The sequence below is a fragment of the Thamnophis elegans genome, chromosome 4 (genome assembly GCF_009769535.1).
Source record: "Thamnophis elegans isolate rThaEle1 chromosome 4, rThaEle1.pri, whole genome shotgun sequence".
Classification (NCBI taxonomy): Eukaryota; Metazoa; Chordata; class Lepidosauria; order Squamata; family Colubridae; genus Thamnophis; species Thamnophis elegans.
The window spans coordinates 70,841,181-70,864,610 of record NC_045544.1 but is presented as its reverse complement, the minus strand read 5'-3'; the positions used below and the strand labels follow the sequence as shown (position 1 = coordinate 70,864,610).

Genomic DNA, 23,430 nt, shown 5'->3' with positions numbered 1-23,430 from the left:
TGATTTTGGTTTTGTTAGTGCCCAAAATCATTTTCTGTGTGATGGGCAGCTATTTAAACATTTGAAAAGAATATTAAATATTTGCTTCCCTTTCAGAAAGGGTTTTTAATACTCTGGTGGATGAAAATTGAAACCTTTGGCCTTAACAATACTAAAATGCTATGGTCTGAAAATTAAATTGATGTAATACTCAGCAATCAGGTTAGAGTCAGGGAGAGTACAAAGAGATCATATTACACTTGTTCTTTAAAGCATTTGCACTGTCTGGCTGTTTGTTTCTGGATAAAATACAGAAGGTTGGTTAACGCTTTTAAAACTCCATAACAAATTTGTGTGCTGTGTTAATGGTGCATATTGGAATGTACAACAATATCTTACGTGATGATGAGTGTGATAATTTATATTAGTACCTTTGCCATTATTTAGAAATAGTTCATACAAAAATATTCATCTAGATTTCTACTTAGGTGATTAAGTTGATTTGCAATAAAGTACTGACTGCTACTGTAAATTAATCACCATTCTAGCATTTGAAACCATTATTGAATCTTGTTTGTAATCCTGGCTTGCAGTCACCATTTAAACCAGGTGTGTCAAGATTTTGGTTTGCCTGGCCACATTGAATGAAGAGGAATCGGATGAAGAGGAATAGGCCACATATAAAGTATATAATATAATGTATATAAATAACCAATTTTGTTTATTTTTTAAATATTTTTTTATAAAATCTTGGGCTGCATTACAAACTGTCCATGGTCTGTGGATTGGGCACAGTTTAAATGTGGGTCATCCAACATTCCAGAAAACTCTTGAGAAATAGGAACTATTCTGTCAATGGAAATTGAAAGCAGAAGAGAGAAAGAATATTCAGAAGAGAGAAAGAATATTCAGCCTTATTTCAAGTATGCCAAGTGTAGATTGTTATACATATCATGACTTCTGGGTTATTGGTTCCCTCGCCCCCCCAATTTACTCTGATATGTGTATAAAAGTGATTTTCCAAAATCTGTGCAAAGAACAGTTGGCCTGAATCTATTGAAAGACTCTCAGATCTTTAACCAAGATGATAAAATACCAACAGTTAAAATGATCTTTTTTTTAAAAATGAATACACTGGTTTTATCAGTATATATTATACTGATGCTGATGTTGATTTATGATGCTGATTTTATTTATTTATGCATTTATTGTGTGCATTTGTACACTACCTCATTCTCAGCAAACTTTCCAGTTTGAGTTATTCTATACTTCCTAGGTAAGATTATAAAGATACTCTTACAGTGTGAATTTTTAAACAATTATAACTTATTGTATATCTTAATTTTCTTCAGCTTCCTTTAAAGTACATAAGACCTGATCCTGTAAATATTTATCATAGGAAATTTTTGATTAGATTGTTCAGTTTTATTGGATGTGTAACTGAACTTCTTTAAAATCCCATATTAGGAAAGCACTGGCACATCTGGAAGCAAGCGCTGGGTATCACAGTGGGCTAGTCTGGCTGCTAATCACACAAAACATGAAGAAAATGAAGTACGGATGGAGTCATCTACGCTTGTTCATTTAGAAAATGGTACCACATCTAATACCCATAGCTCTTTTTATACTATACCAATTAATTCTCTTGTTTAGTCACATTTTGGGTTTGATTAATGTGTTTCATTCTTTTCAGTGACTCACTTTTCCACAACTCTTATGGAAATATTATATGTTTATACTCCATCTTATAAATTGCATTACATTTCAATTTTTAAATCTAAATAGTTTGTGAGACAAGAAAAGATGCTTTAATTTTCTAATCTTGTCACATGTATTAAATTTTAGAATTCCTGCTTAACTTTTGTTTCCATTTTATTTGATTTTAGACACTGACATCAATGAATCTGGCCTGTCAATTAGAAGTTCTGGCTCAATTACCTCTTTAACTAGCCTAGATCGAAAGAGGCGGACACTCCCTCAGTTGCCAAAGGAGGAAATTGCTGTAATCGAAGGACAAAAAACAAAAGTTACAGCCCATCTCAGATCAGAGATAGGTGAAAAACAGGACACAGAACTTCAAGAGAAAGAAACCCCAACCCATTCTCAAAAAGAAATAGGACACGCTACTGATAAAAGTCTGACTAAAGTGAGCAGGACAATAAATGGCCTTTCTCCTAAAACAGATAAGATGGTTTTTCACTCCAGTAGTTGCCTCTCTTCTGAAAAAGATAAAAATGAAAATGGCAAAGAAACATCTATGGTAAAGCAATCTTTAGCTAAAATTCAGCAAGAACAAAATGAGCTGACACATTGGATCCCAGCTAAATTATCTTCTGCAAGAACTGCAAGCCAGGTTGAAAAAGGAAAAGAGGAATCTTCTGTTTCCCATAAATTGGATACGAAAGAAAAGGCATTGGGGCGTGGTGCAGGTAAAACAGAAGTTAAAGTGGCACAAAGTGAAGGGAAAAGAAGGAAAGCCGAGGAAGCCAAATTGCAACCAACTAAAGGACTTAGTGGAGATAAGAAAGAAACCTCAAAGCCATTAGTAAGGCAAGGGAGCTTTACTATAGATAAACCAAGTGCAAATATACCCATAGAATTAATTCCTCATATTAATAAACAAGGAACTACTCCATCAATTTCTTTAACATCTACCAACAGAGCAAATGAGAAAAGTGATTCAGTGGAAACAGATCCTAGTCTAGATACAACTCTTATTTTAAAAGATACAGAAGCTGTAATGGCTTTTCTTGAGGCAAAGCTGCGTGAAGAAAATAAAACAGATGAAGGACCTGACACTCCCAGCTATAATAGAGACAATTCCATTTCACCTGAATCAGATGTGGACACTGCTAGCACAATTAGTTTAGTTACCGGAGACAGTGAAAGAAAAACTACTCAGAAACGTAAAAGCTTTACTACCCTCTATAAAGATCGATGTTCAACTAGTTCTCCCTCAAAAGATATTTTAAAGTCATCTTGTTCAAATGCCAGTGACAAAATGGAGAAGAAAACAAAAAGCCGCTCCTCAGAAGCTAGTTCAAGGGGTGATGCACGCAAGATTGCACAGAGTACTGGAAGAATAAGGCAGCCCTCAGTAGATTTAACAGATGATGATCAAACTTCTAGTGTACCTCATTCTGCTATTTCTGATATTTTATCTTCTGACCAGGAAACATGTTCTGGCAAATCACATGGAAGAACTCCTTTTACCTCAGCAGATGAACATTTGCATTCCAAAACGGAAGGAATTAAATTAGCTAAGTTGAAATCATCTTCACCATCAACTGGGCAAGTCAGTAAGTCAACCACTCTTCCAAGGCCTCGCCCTACAAGGACTTCACTGTTACGGAGAGCACGGCTTGGTGAAGTGTCAGATAGTGAACTTGCAGATGCAGATAAGGCATCAGTTGCTTCTGAGGTATCGACTACAAGTTCTACATCTAAGCCTCCATCAGGAAGGAGAAATATTTCAAGAATTGACCTGCTTGCCCAGCCACGGAGAAATAGACTTGGTTCTTTATCAGCACGAAGTGACTCTGAAGCAACAATGACTAGAAGCTCTACATCTCGTACTTCAGACACAATAATTAGAAGTGGCATTAGACTAACACCACCAGCAGACAGTACTAAAGTTTCTCCTAGAATTAGAGCTAACAGCATTTCTCGCCTATCAGATTCCAAATCCAAATCTCTTTCTTCAACCCATAACTCTCCATCAGGTATGAAATACTTTCCATCTTATCTCTAATAATTTCATTTTTCAGCACTTTCCATTTTCATTTGGTGGCTATTAAAAATTGGTGCTTGTTCTCGTGCAAAATACTAAGTCAAATTAAACAAAAAGCATTAGGGTACATGGACACAAAACACAGCCAAGTATAGGTAGTCCTCAACTTACGACCACAATTGAGCCCAAAATGTATGTTGCTAAGCAATACATTTAAGTGAGTTTTGCCCCATTTTATGACTTTTAGTTGTTTAAGTGAATCATTGCAGTTGTTATATTAATGACCTGGTTGTTAAGTGAAACTGGGTTTGCTTATCAGAAGATCGCAAAAGGGGATTACATGATCTCGGGACATTGCCAACATCATAAATTTGAACCAATTGCCAAGCATCCAAATCTTGGTCACATGACTATGAAGATGCTGCAATGGTCATAAGTGTGGAAAAATGGTCGTAAGTAGGGGTGAAATCCAGCAGGTTCTGAGAGGTTCTGGAGAACCAGTAGCGGAAATTTTGAGTAGTTCGGAGAACCGACAAATATCACCTCTGGCTGGCCCCATTGGGATGGGAATGGAGATTTTGCAGTATCCTTCCCCTGCCAAGCCCACCAAGCCACAAAAAAAATTGAATTTCATCACTGGTCATAAGTCACTTTTTGCAGTAACTTTGTAACTTTGAACGGTCACTAAATGAATTGTAAGTTGAGGACTGCCTGTATGCTTTTTCACTACAATACTGGAGGACTTGAAAAAAGATTAAAGGATTCTGGATTTAGATTTGCTTCCCAGTCCTGCCATTTACGGTTCATTCATGTTGAACCTAAACTGCGGTGACCTAATTTTGTGTTGCAGTGTTCTACATAATAGCATGGTATGTGGCCTGCTCAGTTACTCAGTTTCATACAGCTACTGGTAGTCATTGGAGTCTGCATCAAAGATATGTAATTTTCATGTGACTGATACTATAAATGGAAACAAGCATACTTGCAAAATACTCTTGTGCCGTATGATAATTATAAAGCTTGCTTAATTATCAACATTCTTGGTAGAATGTGAAGAACTACTACCGGGATATAATTTGCATTAATGTTTTTAAGGTTGTACTATCTATTTACAATATACCAACTGCTACTTTGAAAGGTTTATGAAATCATGGGGCATCATGTGCAGGGGTGGTATTCATTTACCTTCCTACCAGTTCACAAATGCCACCTCCGTGCATGTGCTTAGCCTTCAGTGCATGCGCTTTTGGCTAAAAAAGAGCCTAAATGGGATGCCATAGAGACGGGGGGGGGGGCGTACCTGCAATTTCTGCTACCAGTTTGGGCAAACCAGTCCAAACTGGCAGAATACTACTTCTGATCATGTGACAGCTTTAGCTGTGATAACTTGAAGAGAAAGTTGCTGTGCATGCATAGGCATATTTAAAATCTGACTACAGAATGGAAATTACATACTTCTAAGCCTAATAAACTGTATTTCAAGCATCCTTTCAGTTAATCCACTGATTTATTTATAAATCAGTTTTCATTTCTTTTTTGAATTTATTTTTCTTTTATTTTCAAAACAAACACAACACATAAAATCTTCCTTCTTTACATACTGTAGAAAGTGTATCAGTTGGTTACAAAAGGTTTTCGTGCATCTCTTCCACAGTCATCAAGCGTAATTCATATTAACTCAAGTATTTTAACTCAAATATTTATACATGTTACCCTTATACCTCCATTTATATTTGACTATAATTATTTAAACGTCTATCATAAAATATACCGAAATTTAATACATAACCACATACTGGCATTTCATTTAATATTTCTAAAATCCTCCAATAATACTGAATCCTTATGTCCTATTCTAGCTGAACATCCATAATATTTAATAACAGATTTTTCTAATTCTCCTTTCCAAATCGCTGTTGGCAATTTTCATGTAGTTTCCTTATATTATACTCATATATATGTATATAGGTTATCATCATTATCCCTCCTTTATTTGACTATATCCTGTATCATAACATTTTACCCCTAATAATCAAAACTTAACACTATCTAACTTAATTCTTTTTATTAACTTTTGTATATAATCCAAAAGAATTTCTAATCTTCCTTTCATGGATACAATTCAAAATTCATATCCAATTATTACTTATCATAACACTACACATTGTATACATTATTATCATTATCAATTATTTATTTAACTATATCTATTATCACTAAATTTCACTATGTTTAACTAGTTTTAAGTTATATTCTTCCATCTATCAACCTGTATCTTTCCAATAACAAAACAATCTCATGTTCTGCCATTTGTGGTACCAATCCTCTACTCATCTTCTTGATCAGCTTTGTATGGACTTCTCTTAGCAATTCCTTGCTTATAAGATCTCTCATATAATCTTGATGCCCTCTTTCTGTTTCCTTATTCAGTTTGTCTTTGATTGTCAGCAGTGTTATCAAAACTTTTGCTAGTGGAATTTCTTTAAGTCCATAGGATCTTTAATTTTATCTTCTTCTATATCTTAACCCTTGAAGTAGATTTCCTCTCCATTTAATTCCTCTTTCTGCATTCCATTCTTTCCATTTTCAGGAACAAACCAATTACCATAGATATCAGCAGGTTTAGTCTCTATATTCATTTTCCACTTCGGTGGTTTGAGTTTCTATCACCCCGTTTTGCATTTGATGAACATTTTCATTTTTTTCATCATATTTTCTTGTTATGTGCTCTAGGTATTCCAGTTGTTTCTCTTCTCTATTTAATAATTTCTGTAGTTCTGAAAGTATAACTTGCAAAGTCAAGACCTCTATTTTTCCTTGGAATTGTGTCATTCTGACAAACACAGCTACTCTAGCTTAAAAGATCAACAAAATTAAAGCATAGATTCACAAAGAACGCTGCTCTTCTCTCTGGTCGAACATCAAAGGGACATCTGTGCATTCTTATCAGTGGGTAGCCAAGACAATAAAGCCTTGAGGCACCAAGTCAAAGCAATCCGTGAAAGAAAAGAAAAAAAATGTTCCGTTTTGAATACTCAAAACTCCGATCAACAATACCTCCGCAATAAAAGAGGAAAGCTTTAGTCTGTAAATTACAGAGAGTCACGAGGAGAAGGTAGAAGAAGAAAACTTAATCCATCCATTTCAAAAGGCTTGCATAGATTCGATCCATGTAAATAACATGTAAAAAGTAAGATAAGCACTGTCCAAAACCATTCCAAATTCAATTCTGCTGCTTGATTCTTCTATTCTGTAATTTAAATTGGTTTTTGAATTTTTATAGGCAGTCTCTTTTTTAAAACAATAAAAATTCCTCACCAGCTGGAAGCACTTTCTCTTTCCGTATCCTTCCGTTTTGGGCCGTCCCGACTTTGTCAGCCTTTGGCTGGATTTTTTGTCACTGGCTTGAAGAACTTCTCTTGCTTCTTTCGAGGATTTTGCAATAGCCCCGAGATCAGCAAGACGTATTCTTCCTGTTCACCGTCTCTTTGGGACGGTTTAGGTCCGTTTGGACCACCCAGTGGCAAAAGAATTGGCTGTGGTCTCAGAGCATTGAGACCACACAACCATCTTGTCGCAACATTGGCTCCTCCCCCCCAGTTTACATTTCTTTAGGACTTTCATTTGAGCTTAATAACATATTGTTGTTAGTTGTGAAGTCGTGTCTAACTCATTGCAACCCCATGGACAACATTCCTCCAGGCAGTGCCTTTTGGTACTGTCCATGGGGTTTTCATGGCAAAGATCCTGGAGTGGGTTGCCATTTCCAGTGGATCATATTTTGTCAGAGCTCTCTGCTATGATCTGTCCGTCTTAGATGGCCCTGCACAGCATAGCTCATAGCTTCATTGAGTTATGCAAGCCCCTTTGCCACGACAAGTCACAGCTATAATCCATGATGGGGTTAATAGCAGAAGCATCAGAAAATTTACACCACTCTAAAATAAGGCTGAGCATCCACAGTGCGTTGCCTGTGGCTTCCATTAATCTATTTGCAGTCCATCACCACCCTAAAATTATGTTACTGAAATACAGTAGCAAAATGATTGACTTACATCATTTTAAAGGAGACAATAGGAACAGTTTATCATGAAAAGCCTTCTTCTTTTCTTACCCTTAAACTCAAATCAGCCTGTTTATGGAGATTCTCAATTAGGTCATAGTTATCCCAAAGGTGCTTTTTCCAAAAGGCAACTGGACTTTCTTGTTTTTTCTTTGAAAATGTTTCACTTCTCATCCACAAAGCTTCAGTTCAATTCAATTTTGGAAAAGCACCTTTGGTCATTTATGTCCTCAAATTGTCAAATTCCATGCACTAGGTATATAATTCAAAAGAAAATTATCCTCTGAAAAGTTTAGTACTTGTCACACAATCATATACAATGCACTACTGTCTCCCAAAACTTGGTAAGTATGAGTAAGTTTTATCTTAATTATACATAGGCAGTACCACTTTTTAACTTTTGTTATTATTCCAAATAATTTGTTATTAAAAATTCATTTGTGAGTCTCCTTCCTGCAATGTAGATCGATACTTGGATTTTCAAATTGAATTGAATGCGAGAAATAATTTAGTGAGTTAAAATGTGTAAGTAGTGCTCCTATTATTTCCACATCTTTTTTTAAGTGGTGGAATTAACTTAGTTATTACCTTTAAGACAAATGCATTAAATCCGTATGTGTCAATAACATGATAACACATTTTTGTACACAGAAATATATCATCTTCTTCCAGACCCAGATCCTGCTGTTGAAACTTACAGTGGTAGAGTACTGGACATCATGTATTTCAAAATTTTCACCCCTATTTTTTTCTCTAAATACTCATGTTGTACAATGCTGAGTTATAGAACTAATTTTAAATATGTATTTTTTAAAAACTAATTGGAATTTTATTTTGAATAAGCAATTTGAAGGTATAGAAGAATTTTGAGTTCAGAGATATATTTAACCCAAGATGATTAAACTCTATTTTTGTCCATGACTTTGTGTTTACAATCGGTAGAAGTATTTTTTTTTTATCTGGTTATTAAATGTAAAAAAAGGAATGTTAAGAATTTAATATTAAATCAAGCCTGTTAGAATTATGGTAAATTTGAAAGAAAGTATGATAGTCATATCGGGCTTTCTGTTCTTTAAATAGGACAATTACCTATATTCTAAACTCATTCTAGGATTATCTGCTTTCATTTACAAGTCACAGTTATGGCCATTATTTAAACCATCAGCAAAAGAAAACCCTTTAAGTTTCTAAAAGAGTCATCTCTTCACTTAACCAGTCTGCACAGACAAGACACCCACTTTTCAATATCCCATAATTTCATATTTTTTTCTGGCTTTATGACTTTAATAAATAATTTGTTTGATTTGAACATTGCTGTTTGGCTGAAAAACCAAACAGATCAAATCACTTTATTCTCCATGGCACCTGAGAGGAAGACAAGGAGCAATGGGTGAAAGTTTGTCAGAGGACAAGCCTGGAAATAAGTAGGAATTTCCTGACAAAATAATTAATCAGCTTGCTTCCCAGAATTGTGGGTGCTCCATTGCAGGAAGTTTTGAAGAAAAGATTGGATAACCATTTGTCTAGGATGGTATAAGGATTCCTGCTGTGGACAGGTGGTTGGACTAGAAGACCCCCCCCCCCCCAAGGTCCTTCCAGCCTTATGATTCTATAGAATTTAGGCACTTGGTGATTATATGACTTTAAGAAAAGTAAAGACTTTATTGCAGGTAAAGACTAATTCAGGACTTTATCGAGAGGGAGACATTAGATTCCTTCTTTCCTGGTAAATTTTTCATATACACTTTCCCCCTTGGTATCGGCGTTCCCCCCTGCCCCCAACGGAATCAATTTTTCATATACACTTTCCCCCTTGGTATCGGCGTTCCCCCCTGCCCCCAAGAACAGTGTCAATAATAAAACCCCAGCACATTAAAACCTCCTTCACTCTTTCAATCAACTCTTTCTCACCTGGTCTAGAACACCTGCAATTGTCATTGACTTTAACAAAGCTTTCACTCAATTGATCAAAAACATGCTTGACAGCAAAGATAATTGAAATTCTCTTGGTGGTTTTTTATCTTTTTTATTTTTTGGAAATACAGTGGTGCCTTGGTACTCAACTGCTTTGAAACTATCAAATTTGGTACCCAATGCATTTAAAAGTGAAAATTTTATCCCAGTACTCATCATTTGTTTGGTACTCAATGCACAGGCTAGAACTTGTAATTGTTGGCTGCCTTGTGACTCACTACATTATTCCTTATGGGAAAAATATGCTTGGTACACATCATTTTTGGTATTCATTGCGCCTCCTGGAACCAATTAACAATGAGTACCAAGGTACCACTGTATTGTTATATCACTAAGAATTGAGGCTATATTATCGTAAGCCTCCCTTACATGCTTTAAAAAGGAGAAATCATTTTAGTGGTTCTCAATGTCTATACGGCAATGAACATTTTCTTTGTTAAATCTGCCACTGTTCTTTCTTAGAAAAATAACAGCATCCTTTATTGTTGTTATTATTTCCCACCATTTTTGTATATAAACAAGGCAGTGAACAAACCCAATATTCCTACCTCTGTTTTCCTCACAACTCCCTGAACTCAAAAAGTGCCCTTAAAATAATTAGTCAATATCTCCTAGTATTTTCTAATTGGATTTCAAATGACATAAATTATAGTTTTTCTTCTCTAAGTCATCCCATTAATAGTATTTATATTTCTATGTGTTGTCAAATATGCAGTTACACATTTTTTTGAAATTGGCATGATTTGCAAAAAAAACCATACAGATTCACTGTATTGTCTTATTATTTTAGACTAATATTAATATTCCATCTTATTAACTCAACATTGTATACAGAGTACTCTTTTTCACATTTTGTCAATTAGTGTTTATTATTTAACAAAATTCTATATTATTTTTTCGTTTCAAATTAGCCAGTAAACACTTTAATGAGGCATTTGGGGTTTGGTATTAAGCAACTTTGGTATGCTATCATGTTGTTAAAGTCGTAATTGTATTATCTGCAACAAATACAACAATAATTCTTTTTCAATAATTAAACTAATTTAGTAAATTCAAGATGGAGGCGCTTTCCTACTGATTATGCTTCCACCTCAGAAGATGAATTTGGATCAAACCGTAATTCTCCTAAACATGCCCGTCTACGTACTTCTCCAGCCCTGAAAACTACTCGAGTGCAGAACATTGGAACACCAGTACAAAGTAGCAATGCCATGAAGCATAGGATAAAAGAACAGGAGGACTACATTCGTGATTGGACTGCTCATCGAGAAGAAATAGCAAGGTTGGCTTTCCAAGAAATAATAACTCTGTGAAAAGTCATTAGACATTAATTATAGTTTCAAAATTTTGGCACCATCAGGATATAATCAGCAGTGTCTGAAGCAAATCACAGAGATGCCAAAAAATGGCAACATGTTAGCTGCAAATGATTACTTGTGTCCTGAAATCTAATGCAATTACATAAGTTGTGACATTTACATGACATCATTGTGTACAAGTTGTTGTCTTCCGCATCCTCCACAACCCTCTACGAGGAATAATACAGAAAACTCTCAATTTAGTTACATGGAAAGATAATGATTATGTAACTGGTTTGTGGATGCAACGTGATGGTGTGAATTGATTTAAAATCTATATTGGGCCTTGAGTGGTTTTCTGAGAATTTCCACCACAAAAGAGGATCAGGACCAAATGAAAAGTAAATGTGATTTCCTTAAAAAGTGAAACAATTTATGCTGATTTAGCATTGCATAGATTCATCAGCAAAATGATGGTGACTATAAAGGACAGTGGGTGGGCTTCATATCTCCCAAATAAATAACCCCTAACTTGCAATGTCTCTCTTGCAGCCTTAGCAAAGCAAACTTTGTGGGTGTCCTGTCTGATTAAAAAAAAATTAAATCACCAATCAACCTATGCATTTAGGACAACCATTTCATCCTTTAGAACATCTCAAGTTTAAAAATTGAGATTCCTTTTCAGTTTTGCGGGAAATTATAAAACAAAATGGATGCCTTAGCAGCATCCTTAACCTCATCCGTCTACTTCAAAAATACACCACCAACTCTGGTGGCACTATGGTGTTCCTTGCCCTACCTTCTCCTCCTCTTAAAGCAGGGGTGTCAAACTTGCAGACCATGGGCTAGATGCACCACATACACCCCGGCTCTGCAAAGGCAAAAAATGTTGCAATAGGTCGCAATACGTCATGGGGCATGATCAAGTTTGACATCCATGCCTTAAAGTGTGAGGTACTCAGACCAAGAATGATCCTCAACTCTGGGTTAAATGACTGGTTTGTTGTGTATGAATAGCTCTGCATAGTATTCAAAAATTCAATTGAGAATGGCTTCTCTAATCCCCTTGCATAAGAACACAAATAGTTGATAGATCAGTCAACACATCACAATAATTATTTCAGATTTTTTTCAATTATCTTGCATGACAAGCAATTGGAATGTTTTCTATTCTCAACCAAACTTGTTATTCATTAAAATGCATATTAATTAGTTTTAATGTAATATGTTAGTTTAAATCTTAAAATACCATTTTCATAAGCAAAACACACATCAGAAAATATAACATTTTCTATGCTTCATGAAAGCTTTGTATGTTTATGGACACTTGTAACAGGAACAAAGCAGCAAATACCCAACTTTTTTTTCTTCTGGCCATACCAGAGTAAAGACAAAATGTGTATTATTTAATATACTCACATTTGATCTTTGTGGAACCCAGTTTTTAAAACAGAGAATAGCTTACGCAGAATACATATGCATACAAAATTAAATCATGTCAGTTTTTCTCCAAGACCATGTTTTATAACTATTTAATAAACAAAAGACAGACAGATTGACCATGTGCAATGAGGGACTTGTTAAATTTAAGGAGAGGGAGACAAAGAGGAAAAAGGATCTAATAAAAATGAGCAAAATTAACAATGATATTGGGAATGGAAAAAGCATGGACACAGAGCCCTCAATTGTACCGAGATAGGATTATGATAAAATATGTATATGCAAAAATATTTTCCTGGAGTATTCAGTTAGTTCCTCCTGCTAACAGAATGGTTTTCATCAATGGAAAAGGATGATAGTGATTTCCTCTGCAGCTCCATTCCCTTTTAAATACTTCAAAAGTTGGAGGACCCTGTAGTTCAAATTTGAGGAGCAAAGGACTTTGAAGGAAAAAGTAGAGCATAGAATCGCATTATGCAAATATATTTTCCCATGAGATATTTGATTTCAGTCTTTCTACTGAAAAAATCTAATTAAAAATCTTGGTTAATAAGGTTAGAAAATACAAGATAGTCGTGGTGGAAATATATCCACGTATGCCCGTGTACTTACAAATGTAAAGCAGCATAATGGATTCTGGCTCAAAAATGGTTGAGGTAGATTTATACAATGGTAGTTGAAGAAAGATAAAAATTTTCATAAAGCACTTTTACAATGCAACTAATTTTGTGGAATCATTAGAAAAGAAAAACTAAGAAAATGCTTCATGTTTCCAATGGTCTCAACTAGAAGCTCTGATATTGATCAGTTCCCCTACTTTGTACTGCTAATGCTACTTTAATAATCAACAGGATCAGTCAAGATTTGGCTCTCATTGCCCGGGAAATCAATGATGTAGCAGGAGAGATCGATTCAGTGACTTCATCAGGCACTGCTCCTAGTACCACAGTAAGCACTGCTGCCACCACCCCTGGCTCTGCCATAGACACTAGAGAAGAGGTAGGAGATCTTCATGGAGAAATGCATAAGGTTCTTTCTTTTCTTTATTTCTTTTGTTTTACTCTTTTGACATGCTTTTGATTACGTCCACTCTTGTGTGCATGAAGCTCAGCATTCTCTTTCTTTAATTTTGAAGTTAGATGAGCAATGATTGAAAATTAATTCCAGTAGTTAATGAGCAGCTCTCTTCCTATGGTCAGTGCAGAAAACAGTTGTGCTTTGAACACACTTCCATGTTGTTGTTTTGTAATAACATCATTGTATTGTTTTTCATCCTAGGCACAGATACAAACAGCTGTGCCTATGTATTCCCTAGTGAAAAAGAATCCTTAAGCATATGTCAATGCCAGATAGTACAAAATGTTATCTGTGAAATAAATAAATGTATGCATGATTAGTGGTCTTAAAATGGCTTTGCATTTCATTAATCTTTGCTTCTCAATAGTCTGTAGTCAGCCAGTGAATTAAATCTCTCCCAATACATAATAAACAGATAAATTGACATACCTTCAGAATCAGCAACTAAATTAAATCGCTTTCAGTACATAATAATCAATCTAAACAGACATACTTTCATAGCCATAATGGTTAAAGTGTTAGAGCAGGACCTGGAAAACCCAGACTAAAGTTTATGCGTAGCCATAGAAAACTCACTTGGTGCCTTTGGCCTACTCACTGTGTCTCATACCAACCTAGCTCAGGCTTATAAAATGAAGGGTGATCCCTATGTAAGCTCTGGGATGGAAGGGAATATCAATCTAACAAAATAGCACAAATAATAAAATATAAAATTCAGATTTTGGCTTTCTCTGATCTATTTCTGTATACCTCTATGTCTTTCATTCTCAGATCACTGTTGCAAACTTTAACTAGTAATTAAAATTATATAAATTAGATCAATTTTATAACTAGAATGTTTCTGAATTAATTTGTTTTGTTCTCAGAGTTGGCTTGGTATGCATAGTTTTAATAGCTGGGCAATAGTAAACACTATGTTTTTCTAGGGAGTGTGTAATCATTCTTTAATATAGTCAATTCAGTTCATCTTTTAATAATCAAAGAGAATCCCTCAAAATTGATTGCATAAACTAAGTTATAATAACACCAGCTACATTTACACTGAAAAAATAATTCTTGAATATGAGATTTTTTTTTTCATTTTAAGAGATGAAAAAGATTTTCTAAAAAAAAAAACTAACTCAAGCTATTGTTCTCATATTTGCTTTGGCAGTGCTATTAGAGGGCCCAAAGGTGACATATACAACCTGAGGAAAGAATACTTTCAATTTCAAATTTTGTATATGTCTTAACTGTGGTGGTGCAAATGTCCATATTCTGGTTCCAAAATACACCCATCATCTCCAAGGTTAATGTGTCTCTTCCCTGAGGCTAATATTCCATTACAGCAAACAATATACGGAACTCTAGATTCAGAGAGTATCTAGTCTCAGAGGTCTAATTCCAAAATGAGTCTTTTTTAGGATCAGGTTGTACCTGGCATGCTGCAGAAGATTTGCTTCCAAAAAAGAGAAGAATTGCTCCTAGAAGGGCTGGGGACTTTAGAATTTTCTAGCCCTGGAACATGGAGATTCTTGTCTTTTTGCTCAACTAATTCATAATGTTTTATCATTTAAACAGGCTACTCTCTATATACAGTGAATCAATAGACACAGATCTGAAATCAGAAACAGCAAGGGACACTTCAACATTTCAGAAGATTGTGTTACAGGTTTTAAGGTGGCCATTCTTAAATAAGAAACTTCAGAGAGAGACTTCAGCAAAAGCACTGACTGGAGCATAGGGCATTAAATTCCAGAAACATAATCTAGTTGAAATAATCCTACAGTAGAAAATATTGCCAAACCTGACTATTTCTCTCCATCAACTTGTGTTGTCTCCTTTTATTTATTTCAATAGCTTGTACGTGACCTGGTTAACATCATGTTCTGTGTACATTTTTGCAAAATGAGTATAACAAAGACACATAACATCATGTATTCAGTGTGATTTTACTAAGTTTGTGTTGGTTTCTTTCTCTTTCCCCTAAACAGGTGTACTAAGCATCTGCTAATATAAATGTGCATTTTTCTCTAAGATAGATAATGTTGATTTACATTTTTTTAAAAATACATGTAAAGCCCCTTCTTATGTTAGCAGTAAACTGCAATCTATAGTGTAGAATATATAAATAGTGTTATACCCAGCATTGTTCAATATATAAATAAGTATGTATTTCTGTACCTCAACACTAAAATAATGGACAATCAATCTTTTGGTAACATTAATGAAATATTTTATTTTTAGTACATAATAAATTAAATATTCAAATCATTTGGGTGTTTATGTTTCTCTGTAGCAAGATCATAATAAATGGGCCTCCGAATACATCTAATCAGTCAGCTTTATAAGATAAGGCTTTGTTATCAATTATATATATTTGAATATATTTTTCAGCTCGTTGACCGTGTGTTTGATGAAAGTCTAAACTTCAGGAAGATTCCTCCAGTGGTAAATGCTAAAACTCCAGATGGAAATATTCGGCCAAATGATCCCAAACCACAGACAACAGATGTACCTGAACCCCCCACAATTACACGTCGCCGAACCTGGAGCAGAGATGAAGTAAGGATTCATATTTTATGTAACGAACTGAACAAAAATTGCACAGAATTGCTAATTCTCCTGTGTGCTGCTCCGGGAATCCAATCATGGGTTAACTTAGCCCTCTAGCCTTGAGACTGAGTATGCAAATTTCAAAGTCACGCCTCCTCTGACTGGACTTCTGTTTCCCTTCAGTTTTCTCTTACTCAGTCAAGCCTACGAGACCTACTTTCAATTCTCTCTTGACTAATTGATAATTTCTCAGGATTAATACTGGATTTCCTTGGTTTTCATTATGGATTTCTTGCTGGTTGGAGGTAAAGCGGCAGTTTTCTGCCAGCCGATTCCTCTCTCACTACTCCCTTTGCAGGGATATCGGATTACTGCAGCTGGAGCGTGGGGCGATCTTGCCGTTTCCAAATGGCTTCTCCGCCTGTCCTCCCTTTAAGTTCGGCGCGCAGGGAAGCTGAGTCTCTCCAGCGCCGCCTCCCACACCGGATAGCACCCGCCTACGGGCGCGGTCAGATCCGAAGCTGTGGCTTATCGGGGCTGTTCCTCTCCTCCTCCCTGCCTCCCTCCCTTCTGCCCTCGCTGGAGCGGCTGCCGGAGGATTGCATGGATCGGCTGTTTGGGATTTCTCCCTGCCGTTTCCTTTAAATTTCGCGCCTTTGATGCCGGCTGCCTTATTTGGAAGCAACTTCACGCATGCGTGATAATGTCTGGGGATGAGAAGGCAGAATTTATTCGCGCGCTTGAGTCTGCGCGCTGCTTTCGCCCCTCCCTTTTCCCTCACTCGAGGTTGCTGACTCAGGAAGGAGGTCGCTTCTCTCTTTGTCTCTGCTTCCACGTGGCGTTCTTGGCGAGTGCCTTACAATTGCATTCCTTTGTTTCGCTGATTGAGCTCTTTCAAATTCATACCATGGCTGATCAATCGGTAGTGCAAGGTACTGTCGGGCCAGTTTCTGAGCCCCGTTCCCCTGGCAAGGGGGGGAATAACCCTGGGCCTAGCAAGGCCACGACCAGGGCTTCCAGTAGCAGGCCTCGAGCCTCATCTACTGTTCGGGATAAGTCGCACAAGCGCAAAGATAAGGCCAAGGCTCCCCCCAAGGCATCTGGGGCTCCCATTTGTTCCCCTCCGGTTCTGATTCAGCAGCCTGTTTCTCCGGTGCGAGTCGTTGAGCAGGGTTGGTCCCCTGATATTCAGCTTCCCCAGGCCCCTCTTCCTGAGGTAGGGGTTTTCGGGCCTCAATCTCCCCCAATTATTTCTGAGGCTAGTGGGGCTTCTCTTCGTTCGCCTCCACGTGCTGGGCCTTCCGCCACATTCACCCCCACAGCTGCAGGCCTCAGGCCTCTGGAGGGCCAGGATTTGGGCCTTCCTGCTGATTTTTACAGCATGATCTCAGAGGCTATTTCCAAAGGGGTGGATACAGAATTAATGCGTAGATCCCAGGCCTCCAGGCCTACTCTGGCCTACTCGGGCCTAGCTCCTCAGGCACTGCAAGGGGATTCTTCCATCCTGCAAACGGATCCTCCTTCCCCTTTACCCTCAGTGTTTAGTGCACAATCTCCTTTAGTGGAGGAAGGTGAAATCCCGGATAGGGATTTTTCTGGTGATGAGGGCCTACCTATGGATCAGCCTACTGCCCCTGGGCTCTTCAGGCACACTCTTTTCAAGTCTCTGCTGTATAAGGCCAAGACTACCGCCCACATAGGGGAGGCGGTTTCTGGAGAAAGTGCTGCTGTGGGCCTGGATGCCACCGAGCGGCTCTTTCCTGAGCAGGTGGCCTTGCAGGATTTTATCCCATCTCCCAAGCTTTTTCTTGATTTAATCCAGAAGCAGTGGGATGAGCCGACCGCAGTTAAGCCTCCAGGGTCTGGAGATAGGAAGCTTTACACATCTTCCCCAGAGTTGGAAGCACTCCTCCAGTTTCCCACGGTGGATGCTCCCATTGCTGCTCTTGCTTCACCGGCGTTAATTCCTTCTGAAATTTCAGAAGGATTGAAGGCCGAGGACCGCAAGGCCGAATCGGTCATTCGTAAAACTCATCAGGCAGCAGCGTGGGCCTTGCGTTCCGCTACTGCAGCTTCCTTCTTTAATAGGACTTCCTTAGTTTGGCTGAGACAACTACAGGAAAGGCTGGACCCAGAGGAACTGCGCCTCCATCAGGATGTCACCAAGCTGATAGCGGCCCTAGAGTATTCTGCAGATGCCACCCTTAGCGCGGCAAAATTTGCATCCCGAGCCGTGGTTTCCAATGTGGCCTCTCTCCCGTGGCCAGGACCGAGCTGGGGCCAGAGACAGGGGGCGCAGCAGGGTCAGGCGCAGAGTAGACGGTCCTCCCGAGGAGCGGGCAACCGTTCCTTTCGTAGATACCGCTGACTCGCAGGAGGTAGGGGCCATAGGAGGACGTCTCTTGGCCTTCGCCCACCAATGGGCGGAGCTCACATCAGACGCCTGGGCCCTTCAAGTGGTGAGCTTGGGTCTCACTCTAGAATTTCTATCCATCCCCCCGAGGAGGTTCATCAGGTGCCCTGTGCCCAGGTGCCCGTCGAAACGGCGCCTTATGGACGCCGAGATATTCCATCTTCTCACCATCAGGGCCATAGAACAAGTACTCAAGGGGCAGGAAGGCCTAGGGTTTTATTCCATCTTGTTCCTGGTACCAAAGAACTCCGGGGGATGGAGGGCAATCCTAGATTTGAAACAGCTCAATCAGCATATCAAATACCAAAAATTCAAAATGCAGTCTCTAAAGAGCATATTGGCTTCCATCCGCCAAGGCGACATGATGACTTCTATAGACATCAAAGAAGCGTACCTCCATGTGCCCATTCATCCGGCACATCGGAAGTTCCTGCGGTTTCACTTCAACGGCCGCCATTATCAATACCGGGCCTTGCCATTCGGCCTCTCCTCGGCCCCGCACACGTTCACCAAACTTCTGGCAGTGTTGGCAGCTTCCCTTCGCTCAATTCCAATACGCATCAATTGTTATTTAGACGACGTGTTGGTGTTGTCGCCCTCTCGAGATCAGGCTCTCCGAGACCTACAGGTCACGATGGACTCATTGCGAAACCATGGGTTTGTCCTCAACCTGCCCAAGAGCCATCTGCGTCCAACCACGTCCCTCCTTCATCTGGGAACCACCATCAACTCGATGTCGTGCGAGGTTTTCCTGTCCCCGGAAAGGAGGCAGAGCATATACCATCTGGCGCATCATGTGCTATCTCAACGGCGAGTACCACTGCTGTCGCTGTCCAAACTGCTAGGAAAGATGATCTCCTGCATCGGTGTGGTGCCCTGGGCCAGGTTCCATGCGCGCCCTCTCCAGTGGTTTCTGCTGCCCTTCCAGAGAGCGCATACCAGTCATTCCCACATCAAGGTGCAGCTTCCGGGCAAGGCCAGGTGGTCTCTGCATTGGTGGATGTCGTCCAGGCTCCTCCGGGGATGTCCATTCAAGGAGCCGGACCGCATTCAAGTTATAACGGACGCCAGTTTATTTGGATGGGGGGCCCATGCCCTGGACAGAGTGGCCCAAGGTCGCTGGTCAGATCAGGAGCTGACGAACAGCATAAACTGGCTGGAGTTGCGGGCCATCCGTCTAGCTCTCCTGGAGTTTTGGGACATTGTATCTCATTGCCATGTGTTAATTTTGACCGACAATGTGGCCTCCAAGGCCCACATCAACCGCCAAGGGGGAACACAGTCCAGAGCTCTGATGCTGGAAGCGGAAAGGTTGTTCCATTGGGCGGAGCCCAGACTCTCATCGATTCGGGCGGAGCACATCTCGGGCGAAGCCAACACTCAGGCGGACTGGCTGAGCAGAGCGACTGTGGATCAGGGGGAGTGGCAGCTCCACCCCATTCTCTTCCAGGAACTCTCTCGCCGCTTCGGCCTACCCGAGGTGGATCTGTTTGCTCACCCGCACAACGCGCAGCTTCCCCAGTTTTACTCCCGATACCAGACTCCGGGGGCGGAGGGAGTAGACGCTCTACGCAGTCGGTGGCCGGCCGGCCTTCTTTATGCCTTTCCTCCTCTCCCGATCCTTCCGTCGGTCATTCAGAAGATCTTGGCGGAACAGGCGGAAGTACTGCTGGTCGCTCCGATGTGGCCCAGACGTCCCTGGTACGCAGACCTCGTCCATCTGTCCGTTTCGCGTCCTTGGAGGATTCCGGACGACCGAATTCAGCTCAACCAAGGGGCTCTCCTGCACCCGAGCCCTCAGCTGTTGCAGTTAGCCGTGTGGCACGTGAGCGGGCGATGCTAGCGGCCCTTCACTATTTGGATGAAGTCATTTCTACCATTCAAGCGGCCCGTCGCCCGTCAACTACCCGTATTTACGAGGCTACCTGGCAGGCCTTCTGTCGGTGGTGCCGGCGCACCGGGGTCGATCCCATCAAGGCCTCGGTGCCCCAAGTTCTGGATTTCTTGCAGTCCGGCCTCAACAAAGGGTTGGCGCCAAACACGCTTCACCGTCAGGTCACAGCCTTGTCGACGGTGGTCGGGGGTGGCCAAGGCCGCTCCTTATCTCAGCACTCACGGGTTCGGACCTTCCTTAAGGGTGCTTCCAACTTACGACCGCCGACGGTACACCGTTATCCCACATGGGATTTGACCTTGGTTCTCAGGGCCTTAACAGCTGCCCTCTTTGAACCTCTCCATTCCATCAGCCACCGATTAGTGACGCTCAAGACGGCTTTTCTGGTGGCCATAACATCGGCCAGGAGGGTGTCAGAGCTAGCAGCCCTTTCTGTTCGTGCGGATCTTTGCATCTTCCACCCGAACAAGGTGGTGCTTCGTTTGGATCCGACCTTTCTTCCGAAGATAAACTCGTTGTTTCACAGGACTCAGGAACTTGTCCTGCCGGACTTTTGTCCTCACCCGTCTCATCCGCAGGAACGCCAGTGGCACCATCTGGATGTTCGCAGGGCTCTTCGTCGCTATGTGAAACGCACTGCGTCGTTCCGAAGATCAGAGGCTCTGTTCGTCTCCTTCCAGCCGTTCGTCTCCTTCCAGCCGTCTTCAATGGGACAGAAGGTGTCCTCCCACACCATCGGCCGATGGTTGAAAGCTTGCATTGCGTTGGCATATGACACCCACTCCAGACCGGTTCCAAGGCGGCCACCACAGCGGCCTGGGCGACGCAAGCGTCTGTAGAAGAGATTTGCAGGGCGGCCACCTGGGCGTCGCCCTCACCTTTTATTCGCCGCTACAAGATTGATGTCTTTGCCTCGGCTGAGGCGTCCTTTGGGCGGAGAGTGTTGCAAAGGGTCCTTCCGTCTGCGGAGGAGCCTGACCAGCCTAGCTCCCGCCCTGGGACTTAATTGCTTTGGCATATCCCATGATTGGATTCCCGGAGCAGCACACAGGAGAATGACCGTTGTCTTACCTGAACGGTCCTTCTATGGGTGCTGCGAAGGGAATCCAAACCCGCCCGCAGTTTCGGCTGGTCAGGGCTCCATTTTGATCGTGACTCTGACTTTCTTATTTCTGACTGGACTCGACTAGGTAGTGCCGGATGGCCTGCGGCTTGATTGACAATTGACATATTGTTCCTTCAGTGGACTTCGTACGAGAAACTGAAGGGAAACGGAAATCCAGTCAGAGGAGGCGTGACTTTGAAATTTGCATACTCAGTCTCAAGGCTAGAGGGCTAAGTTAACCCATGATTGGAGTCCCTTCGCAGCACCCATAGAAGGACCGTTCAGGTAAGACAACGGTCATTTTCAGCTTTCAGTGCTAAAACCACATAGAGTGAACTGTCATTTTTAGGCAGGACATCAGATAAGAAAATTCCATTTTGCATCTCAATGCTTTTCTTGTTCCATAGGCAGCTTTACTTTTGATTGGGGGCAGGAGGTATGGGTTAACAAACAAAGGGTAGAAAGTAGAAGTTCTACATTTTACATTGCGCTGGTTGTTGATCACATAAGAGAATGCGGGTGATCCTCAAGTTACAACCACAATTGAGCCCAAAATTTCTATTGCCAAGCAGGATAGTTGTTAAATGAGTTTTGCCCAATTTTATAACCTTCTTTACCACAGTCGTTAAGTGAATCACTGCAGTTGTTAAGTTAGTAACATGGTTGTTAAGTGAAGCTAGCTTCTCCATCGACTTTGTTTGCCAAAAGGTCGCAAGAAGTGATCACATGATCTTGGGACACAGCAATGGTCATAAATATGAACCAGTTGCCAAGCATTCAAATTTTGAACACCTGACCACAGGGGTGCTGCAATTGTCGTAAGTGTGGAAAACAGTCATAAATCATTTTTCCAGTGCTGTTGTAACTTTGAATGGTCACTAAACAAATAGTTTTAAGTCAAGGACTACCTGTACAGTTCTTCCATATTTAGAGCCACTGGGTTCTTTAATGCTTAATTAAGGATGTTTATTTCTGTAGAATAGATTCCTTCTTAAATTATAATTACATTTTCTTGACTTGTAAGTTTTCCATCCCCAAACTTTACAAACTAATATAACACAATATTAGCAAGAAATATATAAAATAATAATGAAACTCTTTGCTATTTGAGTGTAGTTAGGTTGAAGTTATTTTACATTAGGCATATGCAAGATCAAATATATTTTGCATTCTGCAAACATTCCAGAGAATTCCAGAACATTCCATTCCTCCTTCAAATAATTGTTGTGGGATTGATCCAACAGCTAATATTTGAATACCTCAGAAGCAGTTTATAGCATGTTCAATGTGGCATTCTGAGTTAAATAGGCCTGTATAAGAACTGGACTGTTTAAAGGATTATCTTTCTATTTCTGCATTAATTCATAGAGTGGGAAAAGGTTTAAAAGATATATTTTGGGCCTCAATTTAATGCTTATCTAAGTCAGAGATCATCTTGGTCTCACATCCCATCTAAGTAAAATTATATGACAAAAATGACTTTGAGCATGATGTGGAAAAGTGAATTAGGATACTTGGTTTTGCTTTTTGTAAGAATAGTCTTTATTACATCGATTTTCTAAACTTTTCAGGTTATGGGAGATACCTTGCTGTTGTCCTCAGTCTTCCAGTTTTCTCGGAAGATTCGGCAATCTATAGATAAAACAGCTGGTAAAATAAGGTACTCTATTTTCTTTATCCAAAATATTCTTTCAAAAACTATTAAAATTCTTATATTTACTATGGCAGTGCAAATCCTTTGAAAGAGCTGTAGAATATATTGCATGACTTGATATACTGATAAAAATATTTCTAGAATAACACTTCTTTTTCTACGCACATGTCATGACTATTTCTTCATAATAATATTCTATTGTAACTTGTATATTTATCTTTCTACACAGGAATTTATCTGAATAAAAATATTTTTTCCTAAAAATAGA

The 23,430-nt window shown here is 39.8% G+C and overlaps 1 protein-coding gene across 6 annotated transcripts in view; it reads left to right on the top strand.

Moving 5' to 3' along the window:
- CEP170 (centrosomal protein 170) overlaps positions 1 to 23,430 on the top strand; it is an 89,679-nt gene that overhangs the window by 56,900 nt on the left and 9,349 nt on the right. For 3 of the 6 annotated variants that reach the window (XM_032215208.1, XM_032215207.1, XM_032215213.1), the window contains 6 exons: positions 1,447 to 1,573; positions 1,866 to 3,701; positions 10,794 to 11,028; positions 13,336 to 13,513; positions 15,938 to 16,105; positions 23,080 to 23,168. In XM_032215208.1, coding sequence (XP_032071099.1) covers positions 1,447 to 1,573; positions 1,866 to 3,701; positions 10,794 to 11,028; positions 13,336 to 13,513; positions 15,938 to 16,105; positions 23,080 to 23,168 — 2,633 coding nt within the window. The remainder of the gene's footprint in view (positions 1 to 1,446; positions 1,574 to 1,865; positions 3,702 to 10,793; positions 11,029 to 13,335; positions 13,514 to 15,937; positions 16,106 to 23,079; positions 23,169 to 23,430) is intronic. The other 3 variants (XM_032215212.1, XM_032215211.1, XM_032215209.1) reach the window with 3 other exon arrangements.